Below are 16692 nucleotides of genomic sequence, written 5' to 3' on the forward strand. Positions count from 1 at the left end.
ACCACACTTAATCTTAGAACATTTCCATCACCCCAAAGAGAAATCCTATACCCATTAGTAGTCACTCTCCATTCCCCCTCCCCAGCCCCTAGTAACCACTCATCTACCTTTCTGTCTCTGGATTTACCTCTTCTGGACATTTCATATAAATGGGATCATATAACGTGAACTTTCATGTCTGGCTTCTGTCACTTCGCACAGTGTTCTCGAGGTTCGTCCATGTTGTGGCATGTGCAGTACCCCATTTTATGGACATACCATTTTGTGTATCCACTCATCCGTTGATGGACATTTGGTTTGTTTCTCTTTTTTGGCTATTGTGAATAATGCTGCTTTGAACATATGTGTACAAGTTTTTGTATAGATGTCTTTTTCTCTTGGGTCTATACCTATGAGTAGAATTGCTGGGTCATATGATGATTCTATGTTTAACATTTTGAGGAAATACTGAACCTTGGTTTTTGATAGAAAAACTCTATATCATAAAGATGTCATTTCTCCCCTGAATTAATCTATAAATTCAGTCCAGTCTCAAACAATATCCTAATGGAATTTTTTTTAATAACTTTTTTTTTGATTGGCACCTAAGCTAACAACTGTCGCCAATTTTTTTTTTATTCTTCCCCCTAAAGCCCCCCAGTACATAGTTGTATATTCTGGTTGTGAGCGCCTCTGGTTGTGCTATGTGGACGCTGTCTCAGCATGGCCTGAGGAACGGTGTCGTGTCTGCTCCCAGGATCCGAACTGGTGAAACCCTGGGCTGTCAAAGCAGAGCGCATGAACTTAACCACTCGGCCACAGGGTCAGCCCCCTAATGGAGTTTTTTTATTAATGGTATTATGATTCTAAAGTTCTACATTTTAATTTTTGCAGCGAGTATTATCAGTTTTCTAGTTTATAAAAAATCACAGAGGTATTTGCATTTTGAGAAATTTAAATTTTTTAGTCAACTATACAAATGGGACAGAAGAATAAACTCATTTTTGAAAAAATGATACCCAGTGAGCCATGTGTGGATTTAAGATTGGCTAGCAATCCATTTTTATAACCCTAAAAGAGATTTTTGGTGAATCACAAATTTGCTTTCTTAAGATAGATGGCAGGGGCCCAGCCCCGTGGCGGAGTGGTTAAGTTTGCACATTCCACTTCGGCGGTCTGGGGTTGGCTTGTTCAGATCCTGGGCATGGACCTACACACCACTTGTCCCAAGCCATGCTGTGGCAGCATCCCATATAGAGGAGCTAGAGTGACTTACAACTAGGATATACAACTATGTACTGGGGCTTTGAGGAGGGAAAAGAAAAAGGGGAAGATTGACAACAGATCTTAGTTCAGGGCCAGTCTTCCTCACCAAAAAAAAAAAAATGATGATGCTAGATGGCAATTTGTAAGTCTGTAAAATTTCACCTTCCTTCTAAATCCGTTCTAAGAAACTCTACTGTTTGACTCTTCCAGATAGCTACTCGGAAAGCGTGTGGTTTGGCTCTGGCTAAGCTGGGCCATGCAAATAATAGAGTCATTGTGCTGGATGGTGACACCAAGAACTCCACCTTCTCTGAGATATTCAAGAAGGAGCACCCCGAGCGGTTCATCGAGTGTTTCATTGCTGAGCAAAACATGGTGTGTGTGCTGTGGGTGTCCCCTTTGGGTCTTCTCATTGACTAATGGCCCACTGGACACAGGATGCCCCACCCCACATTACAGTTTTTCTTTCCATTTATAACGGCAAAGGAACTGGAGAAAAGAAAGTCTCTGGGGAAACAGGTAGAGAGTAGCTGGGCAGAGTCTGAGGGGGGGCTTCCAGGACTGCTGGGAGGGGCGTGGTGGACTGCCTGGCACTCTCTCCCAGGAGGCGGAGGGCCACAGCCATCTGACTCCAGGGCTCCAGGCCCAAAGCATCTGAGCTCCCTAGTAGCTCTTGGTGACCCTGCTCTTTCTGCCCAGCCCAGCCCACAACCAGGCAGTCCTACAACCACCCAGAGGCTAATAGGTTTAGAGAACTAAAAGGGACTTTGATTTCTCTCTCTCTCTACGGTACTGTGGGGCCTAATATATCCTGGATATTCAAATGTTGGACTAATTGCAGCCTCAAGAATGCCCATAGAGCTGTGGCCTGGGATAAAGCTGTTCTGCTTGTCTGTGCTTCAGTCTCTCCCTGGAGTGGCGCAGATGTAGGGGGTCTCTTACACACACACACATCCCCACACACGCCCCTCTCAAGAGAGAGCGGAGTTAATATGAGTAAACACCTTGACTTCTAAAGCTCTGTGCTAGCGCAGACAACAGCACACATCTATCCTCACATTATAGAGGCCAAAAATAGCACTGGCCAGAAGACTGTGGGCCATCAGATCTCAAGTCACCACCAGAGATATTTTGTTTGGAACAAGTAGTACTTACAAATGTTTTAGATTAGTTGCCAGCTTTTAAAAATCAGATTTTATGTAGAATCCAAATTTTTGGATTTTCTTGAAGAGTGGTATGGTCTGGCAATGCTAGGACAGCATTCCCTCCTGGCACCACTTGGCTGGAGCCAAGCAGGGCCCTATTTAGGTGGGCGTCCACAGCCGGCCCACTTGTTTGTTCATGGTGCTTCTCTGGCCTGTCAGTGGTGGAATTTAAGCCCACTGCCCCTGTTCAGAGAAGTAAATCATCACAATTGTAAGAACATGTGCATTTTTCTGTGTGTCTTATTAAGCTATTTCCATTTTGAATGGAGAAAAACACAGTCCATAATTTTCTGAATTGAGCCTCCTCTCAAAAAGTGTGCTCCCCGGGGCCGGCCCCGTGGCCGAGTGGTTAACTTCGCGTGCTCCACTGTGGCAGCCCAGCGTTTTGCCAGTTCAGATCCTGGGCGCAGACATGGCACCACTTGTCAGGCCACGTTGAGGCGGCGTCCCACATGCCGCAACTAGAAAGACCTGCAACTAAGATATACAACTACGTGCCGGGGTGGGGGGAGATTTGGTGAGATAAAGTAGGAAAAAACGTTTGCTCCCCAACCCATTGATTCTTTCAGTCAGCAACCATATACTCTGTGCCTACTGATATGTTCTCACAGTTGGAAGAAAACTTGTAAAGAAGTGGCCAGCAGCTAGTATGCAGTGCTGTGGTGAGACTAGTGGCTACAGTAAGAATGTGACTAGGGCCAATTAGAGACAGCCTCTTGAAAGAGCTGACATTTAAGCTGAGAATTAACTGACAAAGAGTCAGTCACACACAGATCTGGCAGACCAGCAGATGACTCAGCTAGCTCTGGCAGGCCCAAATTTGAGATGTTTAGGGAGAAGGAAGAGTGGAGTGGCTGAAGCATTGTGAGTACAGAAGGAAATTGGCTCAGAAAGGTTGCCAGGGGCCAAATCATGTGGGGCTGTTATGGACCACTTTGAGCATCTTTGGTTCTCTTGCAGTTTGCTGGGAAACCACTGGAGGACTTGAAGCAGGAAAGCAACAGGATGTGTTCTACAGGACCCTGCAGTGTAGAGAATAGCTTGTTGGGGGAAGTGAGGGCGTGGTGACAGGAGATGGTGACTTGGACCAGGACAGTAGCTGTGGGGTTGGAGAGAAGCGGACTCATCCAGAATCTGGCTTGGCAGGAGAGCCAGCAGGATGCCATGGTGTAGCGGGTCAGGGCAGGAATCAAGGCTGGCCCTAGAGTGTGGGCCTGAGCACCTGGGTGCAGAGTGGTGTCACTTCCTGAGGTGAAGAAGACTCGGGGAGGAGTGGATTTGGGGGACACAGGAGGTCTGTTTGAGCCCTGGGAGTCAGGACCTGTTAGATGTGGTGGGGCCGGGAGTCAGGGAGGTGGGTAGGTAGATCAGTTGTCTTCAAATGTCTTTGCTCTCCAAACCACTGAATGGGGTTTTCTAAACTACGTATCCTGCTGAGTTTCGTTTTGTTTTGTTTTGTTTGTTTTGAGGAAGATTAGCCCTGAGCTAGCATCTGCCGCCAATCCTCCTCTTTTTGGCTGAGGAATGCTGGCCCTGAGCTAACATCTGTGCCCATCTTCCTCTACTCTATGTGTGGGATGCCTGCCACAGCATGGCTTGATAAGCAGTGCGTAGGTCCGCACCCGGGATCCCAACCAGCAAACCCCGGGTCACTGAAGTGGAGCATGCGAACTTAACTGCTGCACCACCAGGCTAGCCCCCCTTCTGCCGAGTTTGAAGATAACATCTAAACTTTTCATCACAAATTTAAGTAGTTGCAAACAAAGGATATAATTTCCCATATGTTGAAATTTATGACGCTTTAAATTAATTCCCAAATCGTCTAATTAAAGATTACATGAACACTGTCTTTGTCAGAAATTAAGTCCCTTTTTGTACTTGAATTCTTATTTTTATTCTGTTTCTCCAACATTTTAATGTATGAAAACCTTTTATTGATAGTTCTATTCTCTGCAACAAAAATATGCATATACATTGTTAGTTTTTAAAAATTTTCCTGTGTCCGTAGGCCTTGGAGAATTAGAGATTTTTTTCCTCTGGATTGAGCTATAGTTGCGATTATTAGCTTGTGTATCAGTGGATAAGTATACTTACAGCTTGAACAGGACAAGATTCAGAACAAAATCTATTCCTATTTTAATGATGTAAGTGCTAAGAAATCTTATTCACATAAATGATAGGAATGGAAGAAGTTTTGTCGTAGGAATGTCTGCCATTCGATTCTTTTAATTCCTTCTCAGTTACAAGCCAAAAATCACACAGTGATCTTTTATTTAAATTTGTTGGTAAAAAATTATATGTAAGGAATTGACAGTTCCATTAGGGTTCTCTTTCAATTTTGTTGAAAAAAAGGATTGGAAAACACCTGGCTTACAAAAGAATTTGTTATCTGATCATTTGAGTTCTTCACTTTCTCAGTGCCACTGTGATTATTTCAAATTGTCCATTTTGTTTCAATTGGAGGTTTTACACTCCAGCATGTTGCCCCACTGTGGGTGAGAGTGCACTTTTTGGTGGTTAGGTTGCTGGGAAGTGATCGTTAGGGAGACAGTGGGAAAAGAGGCCATGGGCCCTTTCCCCAGCAAACAAATGTGGAGTCAAGGATCTTGACGTTGAAACCAGACATAGCCATGTGCCCCTTGGAAGCCTGGTGTTCCTGGGGGAGGTGAGGAGTAAGCAATTTAAAGCATAGGTCATTAGCATAATGCGGATCTGAGTGAGGGTGGTTGGACTGTCTGCAAGTTCCCAGCAGAGAGGGCAGATGAGGAAAGGTGTGACTTGGAGTCCCAGGACTCAGTCCAGCAGCCGTCAAAAGAGACATACCGGGGCTGGCCCGGTAGCACAGCGGTTGAGTTCACATGTTCTGCTTTGGTGGCCTGGGGTTCACTGGTTCGGATCCCCGGTGCGGACATGGCACCGCTCATCAAGCCATGCTGTGGCAGGCGTCCAACGTATAGAGTAGAGGAAGATGGGCACGGGTGTTAGCTCAGGGCCAGTCTTCCTCAGCAAAAAGAGGAGGATTGGCAGCAGATGTTAGCTCAGGGCTGATCTTCCTCAAAAAAAAAAAAAAAAGCATACCATCCAGCAGATCCAGCCGGGGCAGGAGCAGCAACGTCCAGTGAGGTGGGAGATCTGTCTTGCAGAATGCTGCTGAGAGGTCTCATATGATGCAAATGGAGGTCAGGCGACCTCCTGCGTTTGGCAGCTTACAGGTCCCTCATGGGACTGGCAGTCTAGATGAAGGAGGCTGGGCAGAGACTGGGAGATGAGAAAGCAAGGATGGTGGGAGAAGTTTTCTGTGAAGGAAAACATAGATGAAGGACAGTCTCTGCAGAGGGAGGACAAGGTGGAGGTGGGAGGGTAAAGATGGAAGATACTAGCACATATTTGAATGGTGAGAGAATGACCCAAGAGAAAGGGAGAGACCAACTGAATACAGGAGAGGAGGGATAATTGCACGGCCAGAGATGCCCTTGAGAAAGGAAGGGAAGGACAAGATTCAGCATGGTGAGGGGGCCTTAGGTCAGTGCAGGGCCATCATGTCTCCTAGCAGCATAGGCTGAGGGGGCATTTGGGGACAGATGAGAGAGCCTCCATCGTTCACCCCTCGTTCCCCACGAGGTGTGAGGTGAGGGTACCGTGTGAGGTGAGGGGGCAGGGAGAAAGGGGTGTAGAAGGTTTGGGAAGGAGACTCATGAGGACTGCAGCGCAGCCTTGAGTGTCCCGAGCTTCCTCATCTTAGAGTTGAAGGGGCCAGATCAGTGCCACAGTTCCTCTACATTCGGGGGATGCTGTGGGTTTGCCAGGTTTGGGCTTTTCCCAGGTACATGCCCGGGGGGATGATGAAGCAGGGGGGTGTGGGGAGTAGGGGTTATCCTGGGAACCACACACTATACACTGGGCGAGGGAAGGGGGGTGTGGAGGGGTGATGGGTGCGGGGTCCAGGAGTCTTCTGATTCAGCTTCTTTGTGTTGCAGGTGAGCGTGGCACTGGGATGCGCCATTCGTGATCGGACCATTGCTTTTGTTAGCACCTTCGCTGCCTTTTTGACCCGAGCATTTGATCAGATCCGAGTGGGAGCCATCTCTCAAAGCAACATTAACCTTATTGGGTCCCACTGCGGGGTATCCGTAGGTATGAGTTCTCAATGGCATTATCTTGATGGCCTTTTTCCTTTACAGAGAAAGATTAGCATGTGAGTGGTTGAACTGCCAGTTAATGTGTTCCATGATATTCGATTATTCATAATCTCTCTTAATAAAAGCCATGTTGTGTTTTAAAAGTTCTAGACATTCTGGGTAACTTTTGAGTGGTCTCTTGATATTACTGTGAAGTGCTCACTCTCTCAGTCATTGAGAAATAATGATCTGTCCTGAGTGCCTCTTATGTGTCGAGCTGCATACTGGGTATGAGTCGGGCCACCCCAGTGTCACAAAAATCCTTTCTGCTCTCACTGTGGGCACTTTAGTCTAAGTGGGGACAAGCAGCATGGGCACAGGAAAGTGAAGAGCGCAGCCTGCTAGGACTTTGCCTGGGCTGAGCAGTCGGGGCAGATGGAATGTGAAGCCTCAAGGAGTCCAACGCAGGGGAATGAGGCTGAGGAAAATGCTGCTCTTGAGGCATTACCCTGGCAGGACGGGCTAGATGGAAACCACAGGAGATGGGGAAGCCAGAAAGAGGTTGAAATACGGCGTGCGTTAGCAGTGGATAGGAAATAAGGGTGAATCTGAGAGAGTCTGAGGAGAGAAGCCAGCATTTCTGACAGATGGAGGAGTCCAAAATTGCATGAAAAACAAAAAACCAGTCTCCAGTAGTTTCTTGTCTGGAAAGAATCAGGGCGTTGTGTTTATGAATGACAGAAATGAGGACTTGGGAAAGATGAGGTCCCTGATGTGCCTTTGGTGGGGCAGGTCATCTAGGTAGATGTGCCAGCTTATATTTGCTGCTAGAATGCTGGATAAGAGCGGAGGGGAGGACTGGAAGGGCACATTTGGGAGTCATCTCTGGGACTTCCTGGGAGAAGTGGACACAGGCTAATAAGTCTCCAGATGGGCCAGATGCAGGGAGAGAGAGTTGAGTGAGGGGAGAAGAGGGCCAGCAGCATTTCAGGGCTGGGCCAGGCAGAGGGCCTGGGCAGGGATCCAGGGTCTTTGCTTGGGGCTGGGTGCATGCAGTGTAAGTTTTAAAATCAGTCAGCTAAGTGGAGAAGTGGCCCTAGGTCCAACCCAGAGGAGCCGGGCTTCTGAGATTAGACAGTTGTTCCAGGCGAGGCGCAGTGTGCAACATGACAGTCCCCTCCTGACTGGAAGAGCTAGGCCATCCTGGTGTACAGTGGGATTTTTCTTTCCACAGCATTTCTGGCCAGAAACACTGTTCCCAACACCCTAAGAAACACACCCTAAGGCCCCCTTAGTTCCAACAGCACCCCAACTGTGCCCCAAAGGTGTGTTATACTCAGCTGCTTTGAGGGCCTTGAGAAGTGAAGAAGACCACTTCAAGCTGAAGGCCTTAGTCTCTTGACGGAGAAGATAGAAGAGCAGAGAAGGAAGGTTAGAGCCTGAGGGGACAGGGGCAGAGACTTGGTGAGGCTAACTCTGGAGCTCTGGGAGAAGAGCATCAGCTCACCTTGGACAGCACTGCCCAGTGATGGAGTGTCAGAGGTTGGGCCAAGAAGAGACTGCTGGTTGCTATGTTGATCTGGAAGGTCAATGAGGAGCCTAACCCAGAGTGTCACAATGATGTCTTGAGGGAGATAGAGGTGTGACAGCTCATTATAATTACAAAGCATTATATTGACAAAAGAATTGGACGGTTTTCTAGGGCTCTGCTGTAGCTGTGGACCCCCTGTGGCAATAAGTACTGTTGCTTATCCAGGGAAGGGCAGGTTCCTAGTTGGGTCTCACTTATGTTTTTGCTGGGCTGTGGCTTTGCTTTCTCAGGTGAAGATGGCCCCTCCCAGATGGCCCTGGAGGATCTGGCCATGTTCCGAGCTGTTCCCAACTGCACTATTTTCTATCCAAGTGACGCCATCTCAACGGAGCATGCTGTTTTCCTGGCGGCCAATACCAAGGTATTTTTAAGGGGACACTGGTTCTGACAAAAAATGCTTCTGGGCTCTGCTGCTAGTTTGGTACTGATGGTTGGATTTTTCCCTTTTTTATCTCAGCATAAAGGTAATACTCATTTTAGAAAATGTGGTTGTGGGGCCGGCCCAGTGGTGCAGTGGTTAAGTGCGCACGTTCCACTTCAGCGGCCCAGGGCTCGCCGGTTCGGATCCCAGGTGCGGACATGGCACCGCTTGGCAAGCCATGCTGTGGTAGGCGTCCCACATATAAAGTAGAGGAAGATGGGCACGGATGTTAGCTCAGGGCCAGTCTTCCTCAGCAAAAAGAGGAGAATTGGTGGTGGTTAGCTCAGGGCTAATCTTCCTCAAAAAAAAAAAAAGAAAAAGAAAATGTGGTTGTAGGATTCCTTTTAAAAACAGACCATTACCAAAAAAAGGTGATTAAGCACATAGAACGTGAAATCGTTCGACAAACAGTACAGAAGGATGCTGAACAATACCTGATGGCCTGTATCGGGCAGGGCTCGGTGCAAGAAGAGGAGGCACTCTGGGGACAGAGAGCCATTGGCAGAGCTGAGGAAGTGGGCTCCAGGAGTGAGCTCTTGGGTGTTGGCCTTAGACACGCCCTGTGCCACCTCATGACATCCAGAAAGCTAGAGAGTGACCAGTGGTTCTCCACTGCAGACAGGCCCCAGGGTCCCCAGCCTGCCCTCAGAAACAGCTTAGAAAGGCAAGAGTGTGACTTCCTCCCTTCTTGCCCCTCCTGAAGTCTTATGCAAGGGCATCAGATGGACACAAGCTAATTCCTGTCCAGAACCTAGCTGCAGGGAGGACCAGGGGATGGGGTCTTTACCTTTCCAACCGTTCCGACTGATGGTCACCAGACTCCCTCACCACCCAACCTTCGCCCACCCGAGCCCCTGGACCCCCCTGCACAGGCAACCCTGGGCATGGCTGAGGTGGGTCATGCGAGTTCCACTCTAGGCATTTCCAACACATTAGAGACGTGTTTCTTTGGCTTTTTTTCCCTCCTCTAAGCAGGCTCATGCTGTACGAATTATGTACTTGATTTTTTTTACTTACTATATTCTGGAAATTGTTTTATGCCTGTGCATATACAGAGTGATCTCATATATGCTGGAGGATTCCATTTCTAGAAAGTTCAAAAGAGGCAAAACAAAGCAGTGGTGATAGAAATCAGAATAGAGCTTGCTTTTTGGGTTGGGGGAGTGACTGGAGAGAGGCATAAGGGAACTTCCTGGGCAAGTGCAAATGCTGTCCAGACTCAGCTTACGTGCTGTATATACCTTTGTCAGAGTTCGTGGAGTGCTCCACTCAGGTAAAGTTTACCTCAGTAAAAACACGCTGAATATAAATGGTTTATAATATGTGAATGGATGAACAAAAGGAATGTGTCTAAATTAATATATTAGTTTTTATAATGTCTGGTTTAAGTAGGTATGTAAATTAACATACTTTACACATTTGAGTATTCATTTATACTCCTGTTTATTCGTTCAAGTTGGTAAAAAAATGTATTTACATCTTCTCATTGGGAAAATAGTCATTTTATATTCTGATGTTTAAGGTATCTCTAAGGATGAAGCCTTACAAGCTCTTGTGGCAAAAATTAATTGTTGATCACTGTGTTCTGTTCTGGGCTTTCTATTCAACATGAGTCAGGGCTCCTGCCCTGAGTTTATGATTCTATGAAGACAGAATAGGTTGGTGTGTATTTGAGAAAGCTTTCCTAAATTGGTGAACGTGACAGTGTGGAAAGCTTGTCACTGAGAGCGTCCGCCAGGGTCTTGGCTTGACTTTTGCCTGGCTCGGTAGTAACTGATAGGGTGACACCTGACCTGTTTGCCAGTGGTTGTAGATGTTGATTCCTCACTCCCAAATGTGTGCTTCATTTTTAGTAAAAAGAAAGGGAGAAAAAAACATAACTATTCAGTCCTCCTTCCCCCTCCTCTCTTTTTTTTAAGGTTTATTAGTTGGAAATTTAGTTGGATTTTCTAAACTGTGGCTCTCGTTTTCATTTGTGTCCTAGGGGATGTGCTACATTCGGACCAGCCGCCCGGAGACCTCAGTCATTTATACTGCGCAAGAACGCTTTGAGATTGGACAGGCCAAGGTAAGGCTGGAAGCTCTCCAGTGGCTTCTGGTGCCGTTTTGCATGGACAGAGCTGTGCTCAAGCACTCGGGGTCCCCACGGTTGAGGCTTCATCCTTTCTTTGCTCTTGTTTTAAAAAACAACAATCCTGGCCTTTGCCTGCTTTTCCTCAGGAAGGAACATTGTACCAGTATCAGCCAGAACCAAACTTTTCTCCTTTCCAAATGGAGTCTCCCTTTGTTGAACTCCTTTTTTTTTTTTTTAAAGATTGGCATCTGAACTAACATCGGTTGCCATCTTCTTTTTCTTCTTCTTCTCCCCAAAGCCGCCCAGTACATAGTTTTATGTTGTGAGTGCCTCTGGTTGTGGCGTGTGGGACGCCACCTCAACATGGCCTGATGAGCAGTGCCATGTCCACGCCCGGGATCCAAACTGGCGAAATCCCGGGCCACTTCAGGAGCACGCAAACTTAACCACTCAGCCACGGGGCCACCCCCCTGTTGAACTCTTAAAGAGAGAAGAACTTGGAGGCACCTGAGTTGTTCAGCTCTAACTTACCATAGCCTCAAGCTAAACAAAATAATAGAACCCATTTCAAACGAATACTAGATCTGTTAGGTTCGGGTTTTGCCAACCCAAGGCCAGGAATAAAAGGGACCATAAACCATCTGCCACTGGTCATGGTATGGCCCTGTGGTTGGTTTTGCACATGGGATGTGGCTTTGTCCCGCAGGCCTGCTGATAAAGGCTGGTGTCGCTGGGCACTTCCTGTCTCCTGTGTTCTCACGAAAGATCTAGAAGCACAGCTTGTTAGCAGCCCTGTTTTGTAGATGAGGGCCAGAGAAGGTGAGCGGCTTCCTTAGGGTTCATAGTTAGTGAGCAGCAAGATCAGGATTCAGGCCTAGGCAGCAACCTGGCCCCTGTGTGCCTGCCCATCACCTAGGGAGCAGGGCTGATAGGTTTGGCATGTTTGGACATGTTTCCTTCCTGTGTTTTTCTAGGCGTGTGTGTGTATTTTACATAGTTGAGATCATACTGCATGGGAAAGTTTTATGTCCTGCTTTTATCTTGTAAGTCTTTTAGAATGTCATTAATTCTCTTCTTACGTATGTGAACGACCAATAGCCACTCTTGAAGGACCAACAGATGACATCTGACTTGACTGCCAAGGGCTGGGCTGCTCTAGGATTCATATTTGCTAGTATTCAGAATGACTGTGTCTGAGCTTTGAATGGCTTTAGTGCCGCGGTAAAGCAGGTATATCCAAAACAGTCCACGACCTGCCACTAGGTAGCTTGCCAACACTGAATGGAAAAGCTGGAGTATTCACCTTCAGTATTAACTACAGGTCCTGCTGTTCCCTCTCCTCCCACATTTAAACTCAAGGCTGTGTGTTCACCTCACAGAGGGAGATCTCAATGACATTCATGTGGTTTGCAGAGCTTTTTTGTAGCTCACTTGTCTTTTTTTCCCTAGTTTTCCTTGTCCTGACAAAATGAAGTAAATTTCCTGATGGTAAAGGATGTCAGTTAAAATGTGTATGATAATATACATGGCATAGATCATTCAAGGGCTGGGTTTTTCAAAGGGGACATGGGGGGAGTGTGTATGTCCATGTACATATATGAGTACATATATGAAAAGGCTAGGACATTCTCAGAGGATGGAGTGGCTTAGAAGCCCTGGATATCTTTACTGTCAGCAGTGGTTCTTAAGCTATAGGGAAACCTATACAGAGGGATGAGATGAGTAATTCCAGATGCCTTTGGTTGGGTGGCTTTGGAGGAAACAAAACTCTGAAAAAAGGCCAGGGACCTCTGTTTTTCTTGCAGAATAGCAAGTGGTTGAGAGCGTGGGCTTTGATGTCAGACAAGCCTGGCTGCTGGTCTCAGCCCTGCCCTTGACGATCCCCTCCTGCTCTGAGATTCCCTTTCCTTAGATGCAGAATGGGCCCGCTGACACGTGGGCCGGACAGGGCACTCGGGCATGCAAGGTGCTTGGCACAGATCACGTCGCAAATGCCCCAAAGAGTCCCCATTCACATGTTCATCATCGGAGTCCAGTCTGTGTGCGTGCCCCAGCAAGATGTCCAGGCAATCCAGAAATGGCACCTTTCCAGACCCCTCAGTGGCTGTGAGTCCCTGCTCTGGAGCACCTGGACCGTACAGCTCACTTCTGGCCCTTTGCCTTGCAGATCCCAGTTTGAAATCCACCTTTTTTGCTGAAGTGTCGTTTGTATATGTATTGTGTAAAAACGTCGTAATTTTGCACTGTCAATCATAAGGAAAGGTAGATGAATTTGTAAACCAAACATGAAGTGGGGCTTATTGGAAAGAGTGTATCTTTGTCTGTCACTGTGCTGATTCAGTCTTTTTTATAGTGAATTATTAAGGAGTGGAATTAGGAGGATCGGGGAAGAGCAGTGTAGCAGAGTGTCCTCCACTTTGAGATGCACTCTGTGCATAGTAACCACAGCATTTTTTTGTGTGTGTGTGTGGGCACAATACCAGGTCGTCCGCCACAGTGTCAACGACAAGGTCACTGTTATTGGAGCTGGAGTTACTCTTCATGAAGCCTTAGCAGCTGCTGACGATCTTTCCAAGCAAGGTGAGTTGGTTGTTGATGAATGTTAAAGTTCTACCTGGGGAGAGGTAGGACTTGGGCTGCTTCCAGTGCCCCAACCGTTCTTTTTATTCTAAGTCTGCTTCATATACCAAACTGGTTATTGCTGCTCTCCAGATATTTCTGTCCGCGTCATCGACCTGTTTACCATTAAACCCCTGGATGCTGCCACCATCATCTCCAATGCGAAAGCCACAGGTGGCCGGATTATCACAGTGGAGGATCACTACCCAGAAGGTGGGTGGGGGCCTTGCTTTGGCGGGATGTGTTTTTGTTTTCCTTGCTTGGAGGTGTGCTGTCATCCTGGGCTTCACCTCCAGCCAGCCACTCACCCAACAACCTTTATGACTGGTCTTAGCAAGTGCATTGGTTTAGGAGTCTCTTGCCTACCTACAATAGCTCCCTAAGGGTGGGGCCGTGCACATACTCATTTGTGTGTCCCTAGCACAGTGCCTGGTCCGCAGGTGGCCCAGTTGGCAGCACAGAGGAGAGTCTAACTCAGCATTGTGGGCAGGGCAGGGTTGCTACACGTTCACTGTTGCTCTTGAGTTTTGAATGATTAATAGTTTGCCCCCCCCCCCCCACTAAAAGAATTGGAATGGTGCCTTATAAACAGAGAACACAGCAAATGCAGAAAAAGTGTGTGTGCCAGGGATTGGGGCCTGGGCACTGTTTGGCCTGGGAAGATTAGGTGGGGCAGAGGAAGGGATGGGGAGCTTCATGTGTTCATGCTCAGGGGCCCCACGAGCACCCCATGATCCATGGTCATCTCTGGAAGTACTCCCAGTGCCCTCTCCCCTGAGGTTTATTACAGGGAAAGGGCACACGCCAGGACCCACGAGGACAGAAGACACAGGTCGGGGGTGGAGAACCCCACGCCTTAGGCTCCCTCCTTCCCTCCCTCCTGTGAGGGGCCCACCGAGTGCTCTCCCTTCTCCAGCAGCGACACTGCATCGCTGGAGACCCCGGGAACCTACTGGAGACTCAGTGCCCCGGGTTTGATTGGGGGCTGGTCACACAGGGCCCCCCTGCCGGGCACACACCACACTTCCCGACTCCCAGAGGAAAGCAGGTGCTCCCCATAAACCATCCTGTTGTGCAAAAGTCCAGGCACAGGGACCACCCTTAGCAGTAAGGAAAGTGTCATGTCAGCGTAGGGGACTTGGACCAGCCAACTGCCCAAGCGCCACCCGAGGGCCAACTTTGCAAGCTGGCCCTTCGAAAGCTAGCAGCCTCAGGCCTCCCAGTTGCTATTTTCTGTGCAGTTTATTGTTGGTTTTAATCATTTTGGGGTTCCTGACAGCTTTGAGAATTAGCTCTGCAGACCCCTGCATCCGTGGACCCTCGGTTGAGAGAGCCCCTGCTGTAAGTGGGGCTGGGAGCAATTTGGAGACCTGGTTTCAAATGAGAACTCTTGTGGCCAGAGAATGACTATTTACATGAAGCAATGACTAGTGAAAAGTGTTTTTCCCTGGGAACCAACAAATTCAAAAGCCTCTATATCATGGGACCTTAAGGCTGACGACCTGCTTCCAGAACAGAATCTGATGTCCCTTCCTTCCCCAGGTGGCATCGGGGAGGCTGTCTGTGCTGCTGTCTCCATGGAACCTGACATCTTAGTCCATCAGCTGGCAGCGCCAGGAGTGCCTCAGAGTGGGAAGCCAAGTGAGCTGCTGGATATGTTTGGAGTCAGTGCCAGACATATCATAGTGGCTGTGAAATGTATGTTAATGAACTAAAATGGCTGTTGACTTTGGTCTTAAAAGACTGGCCTCTTTGCCTTACATTTATGCTTGTTGCATCATTTAAATCTGTATTGTTGTGCTTTGTTTTTCTTAAAAGCAAAGCAAGTTAACTACCGTCCTGTTAAGCTATAACTACATGTACTAGTGTAACTCATCTTTGAGTCATTAAAGTGGGCTATAAGGTTTTAAGTGACATAATAGCTAACAAAACCACCATCTAATATTACGTTTTCTGATGAGACTATAAGTAGTTAGGGAACAACATAGGGTAACAGTTTCTTAACTGAGTGCGTTTTCCTCGTGAGTAAAGACCATGTGAATTGAACAGTAGACTGCAGTCAGATTGTGCAGCACTAGAGCGCCCTGCTGCCCCTGCTGTCCCAGGCCAAGAGTCCCCATGCTGCCCTCCTACCTGCAGCTTCCTGGCTACTGTGTGACTGCACCTGCCCTGGAGTTTCCTCTGCTGTTGGCCTGCATCTCCCCTCCAGGGTGCAGAGGCTGTGGCGCAGCAGCAGCAGCTCTTAGAATGTCCTGTGACTATTCTGTGAAGAGAGGACACAACTAGTCTTAGTCTCCACACTGTACTCTCTTGTGAGGTCTCAGAAATGTCTCATTTGCCCAGTGACCAAACCAAACTGTTAGCTCGATTCTATTAATCTACTAAGGACACTAGTTAAATTTAATGTTAATAAAGCATTTTAAAAACCAGCCGCTTTATTCCGTTTGTGCCTTGTATGTGTGATTTGGTTTCTCCTTGATAAAATCCTAAATAAGGAACTTCCTTGTAAAGCAGAGGGAGAGAGACCCATTTCCCCCAACAGCAAACCCGGGGAAGGGCGCTGGGCAGAAGATGCACCACTAGAGGGCGGTGCGTGGCCCGAAGAGCCATCCCTGAGCCGACGACTCCTTCCAGCTGCGAGCACAGAAACTGTGTGGCTGGAACACAAGAAGAAAGCACCGGCCAGAGAAACATGGGTCCAGGCTTCAAAACTAAATTTCAAATTGGGTGTGTCTGGTATGTCATGGTCCTTATTTTTATTGCCCTCATTAACTAGTCTTTGTTCTAGAATGTGTGGTAGAAACTGAAGAACTGGCCTGGCACTCGGAGTCCTGAAGGCCAACTCATTCTGCTCCTGCTCTTTTACATCACCGAGCTGGTTTCCTGACCTGTAAAATTAGCATGATAATTGCTGTGCTTGTTTCATAAGATTTTGAAAAATTATATATTTTTAAAAAGTTGATATAGGGGCCGGCCCTGTGGCACAGAGGTTAAGTTCGTGTGCTCTACTCCAGTGGCCCCCTGAGGTCCGCCTGTTCAGATCCCAGGTGCAGACCTATGCACCGCTTATCCAGCCATGCTGTGGCAGTGTCCTACATACAAAATAGAGAAAGATGGACACAGGTGTAGCTCAGGTCCAGTCTTCCTCAGGAAAAAGGGGATTGGCAGCAGATGTTAGCTCAGGGCTAATCGTGCTCAGAAAAAATTTAAAAAATTAAAAAGTTGATATAACTGATACAAAAATATATGAAAACACAAAAATATTTAAAATCTCAGGGTCGGCCCTGTGGCCGAGTGGTTAAGTTTGTGCACTCCGCTGTGGTGGCCCGGGGTTTTGCCAGTTCAGATCCTGGGTGCAGACCTTTTTACGTCAAGTCTCTCACACTCTATACAATTCGCCCATGTAAAGTGTACAAATT

General features: G+C 47.5%; 1 protein-coding gene across 1 annotated transcript in view; it reads left to right on the forward strand.

Moving 5' to 3' along the window:
• Nucleotides 1–15702, forward strand: part of TKTL1 (transketolase like 1) — a 31460-nt gene extending 15758 nt beyond the window's left edge. The window contains exons 7-13 of the mRNA XM_070604589.1: nucleotides 1456–1620; nucleotides 6428–6584; nucleotides 8390–8520; nucleotides 10565–10648; nucleotides 13138–13234; nucleotides 13367–13486; nucleotides 14816–15702. Of these exons, the coding sequence (XP_070460690.1) occupies nucleotides 1456–1620; nucleotides 6428–6584; nucleotides 8390–8520; nucleotides 10565–10648; nucleotides 13138–13234; nucleotides 13367–13486; nucleotides 14816–14988 (927 nt within the window). The 3' untranslated portion in view covers nucleotides 14989–15702. The remainder of the gene's footprint in view (nucleotides 1–1455; nucleotides 1621–6427; nucleotides 6585–8389; nucleotides 8521–10564; nucleotides 10649–13137; nucleotides 13235–13366; nucleotides 13487–14815) is intronic.
• Nucleotides 15703–16692: the final 990 nt, after the last annotated feature.

Source organism: Equus przewalskii, chromosome X (genome assembly GCF_037783145.1).
Source record: "Equus przewalskii isolate Varuska chromosome X, EquPr2, whole genome shotgun sequence".
In the NCBI taxonomy this organism is placed as follows: Eukaryota; Metazoa; Chordata; class Mammalia; order Perissodactyla; family Equidae; genus Equus; species Equus przewalskii.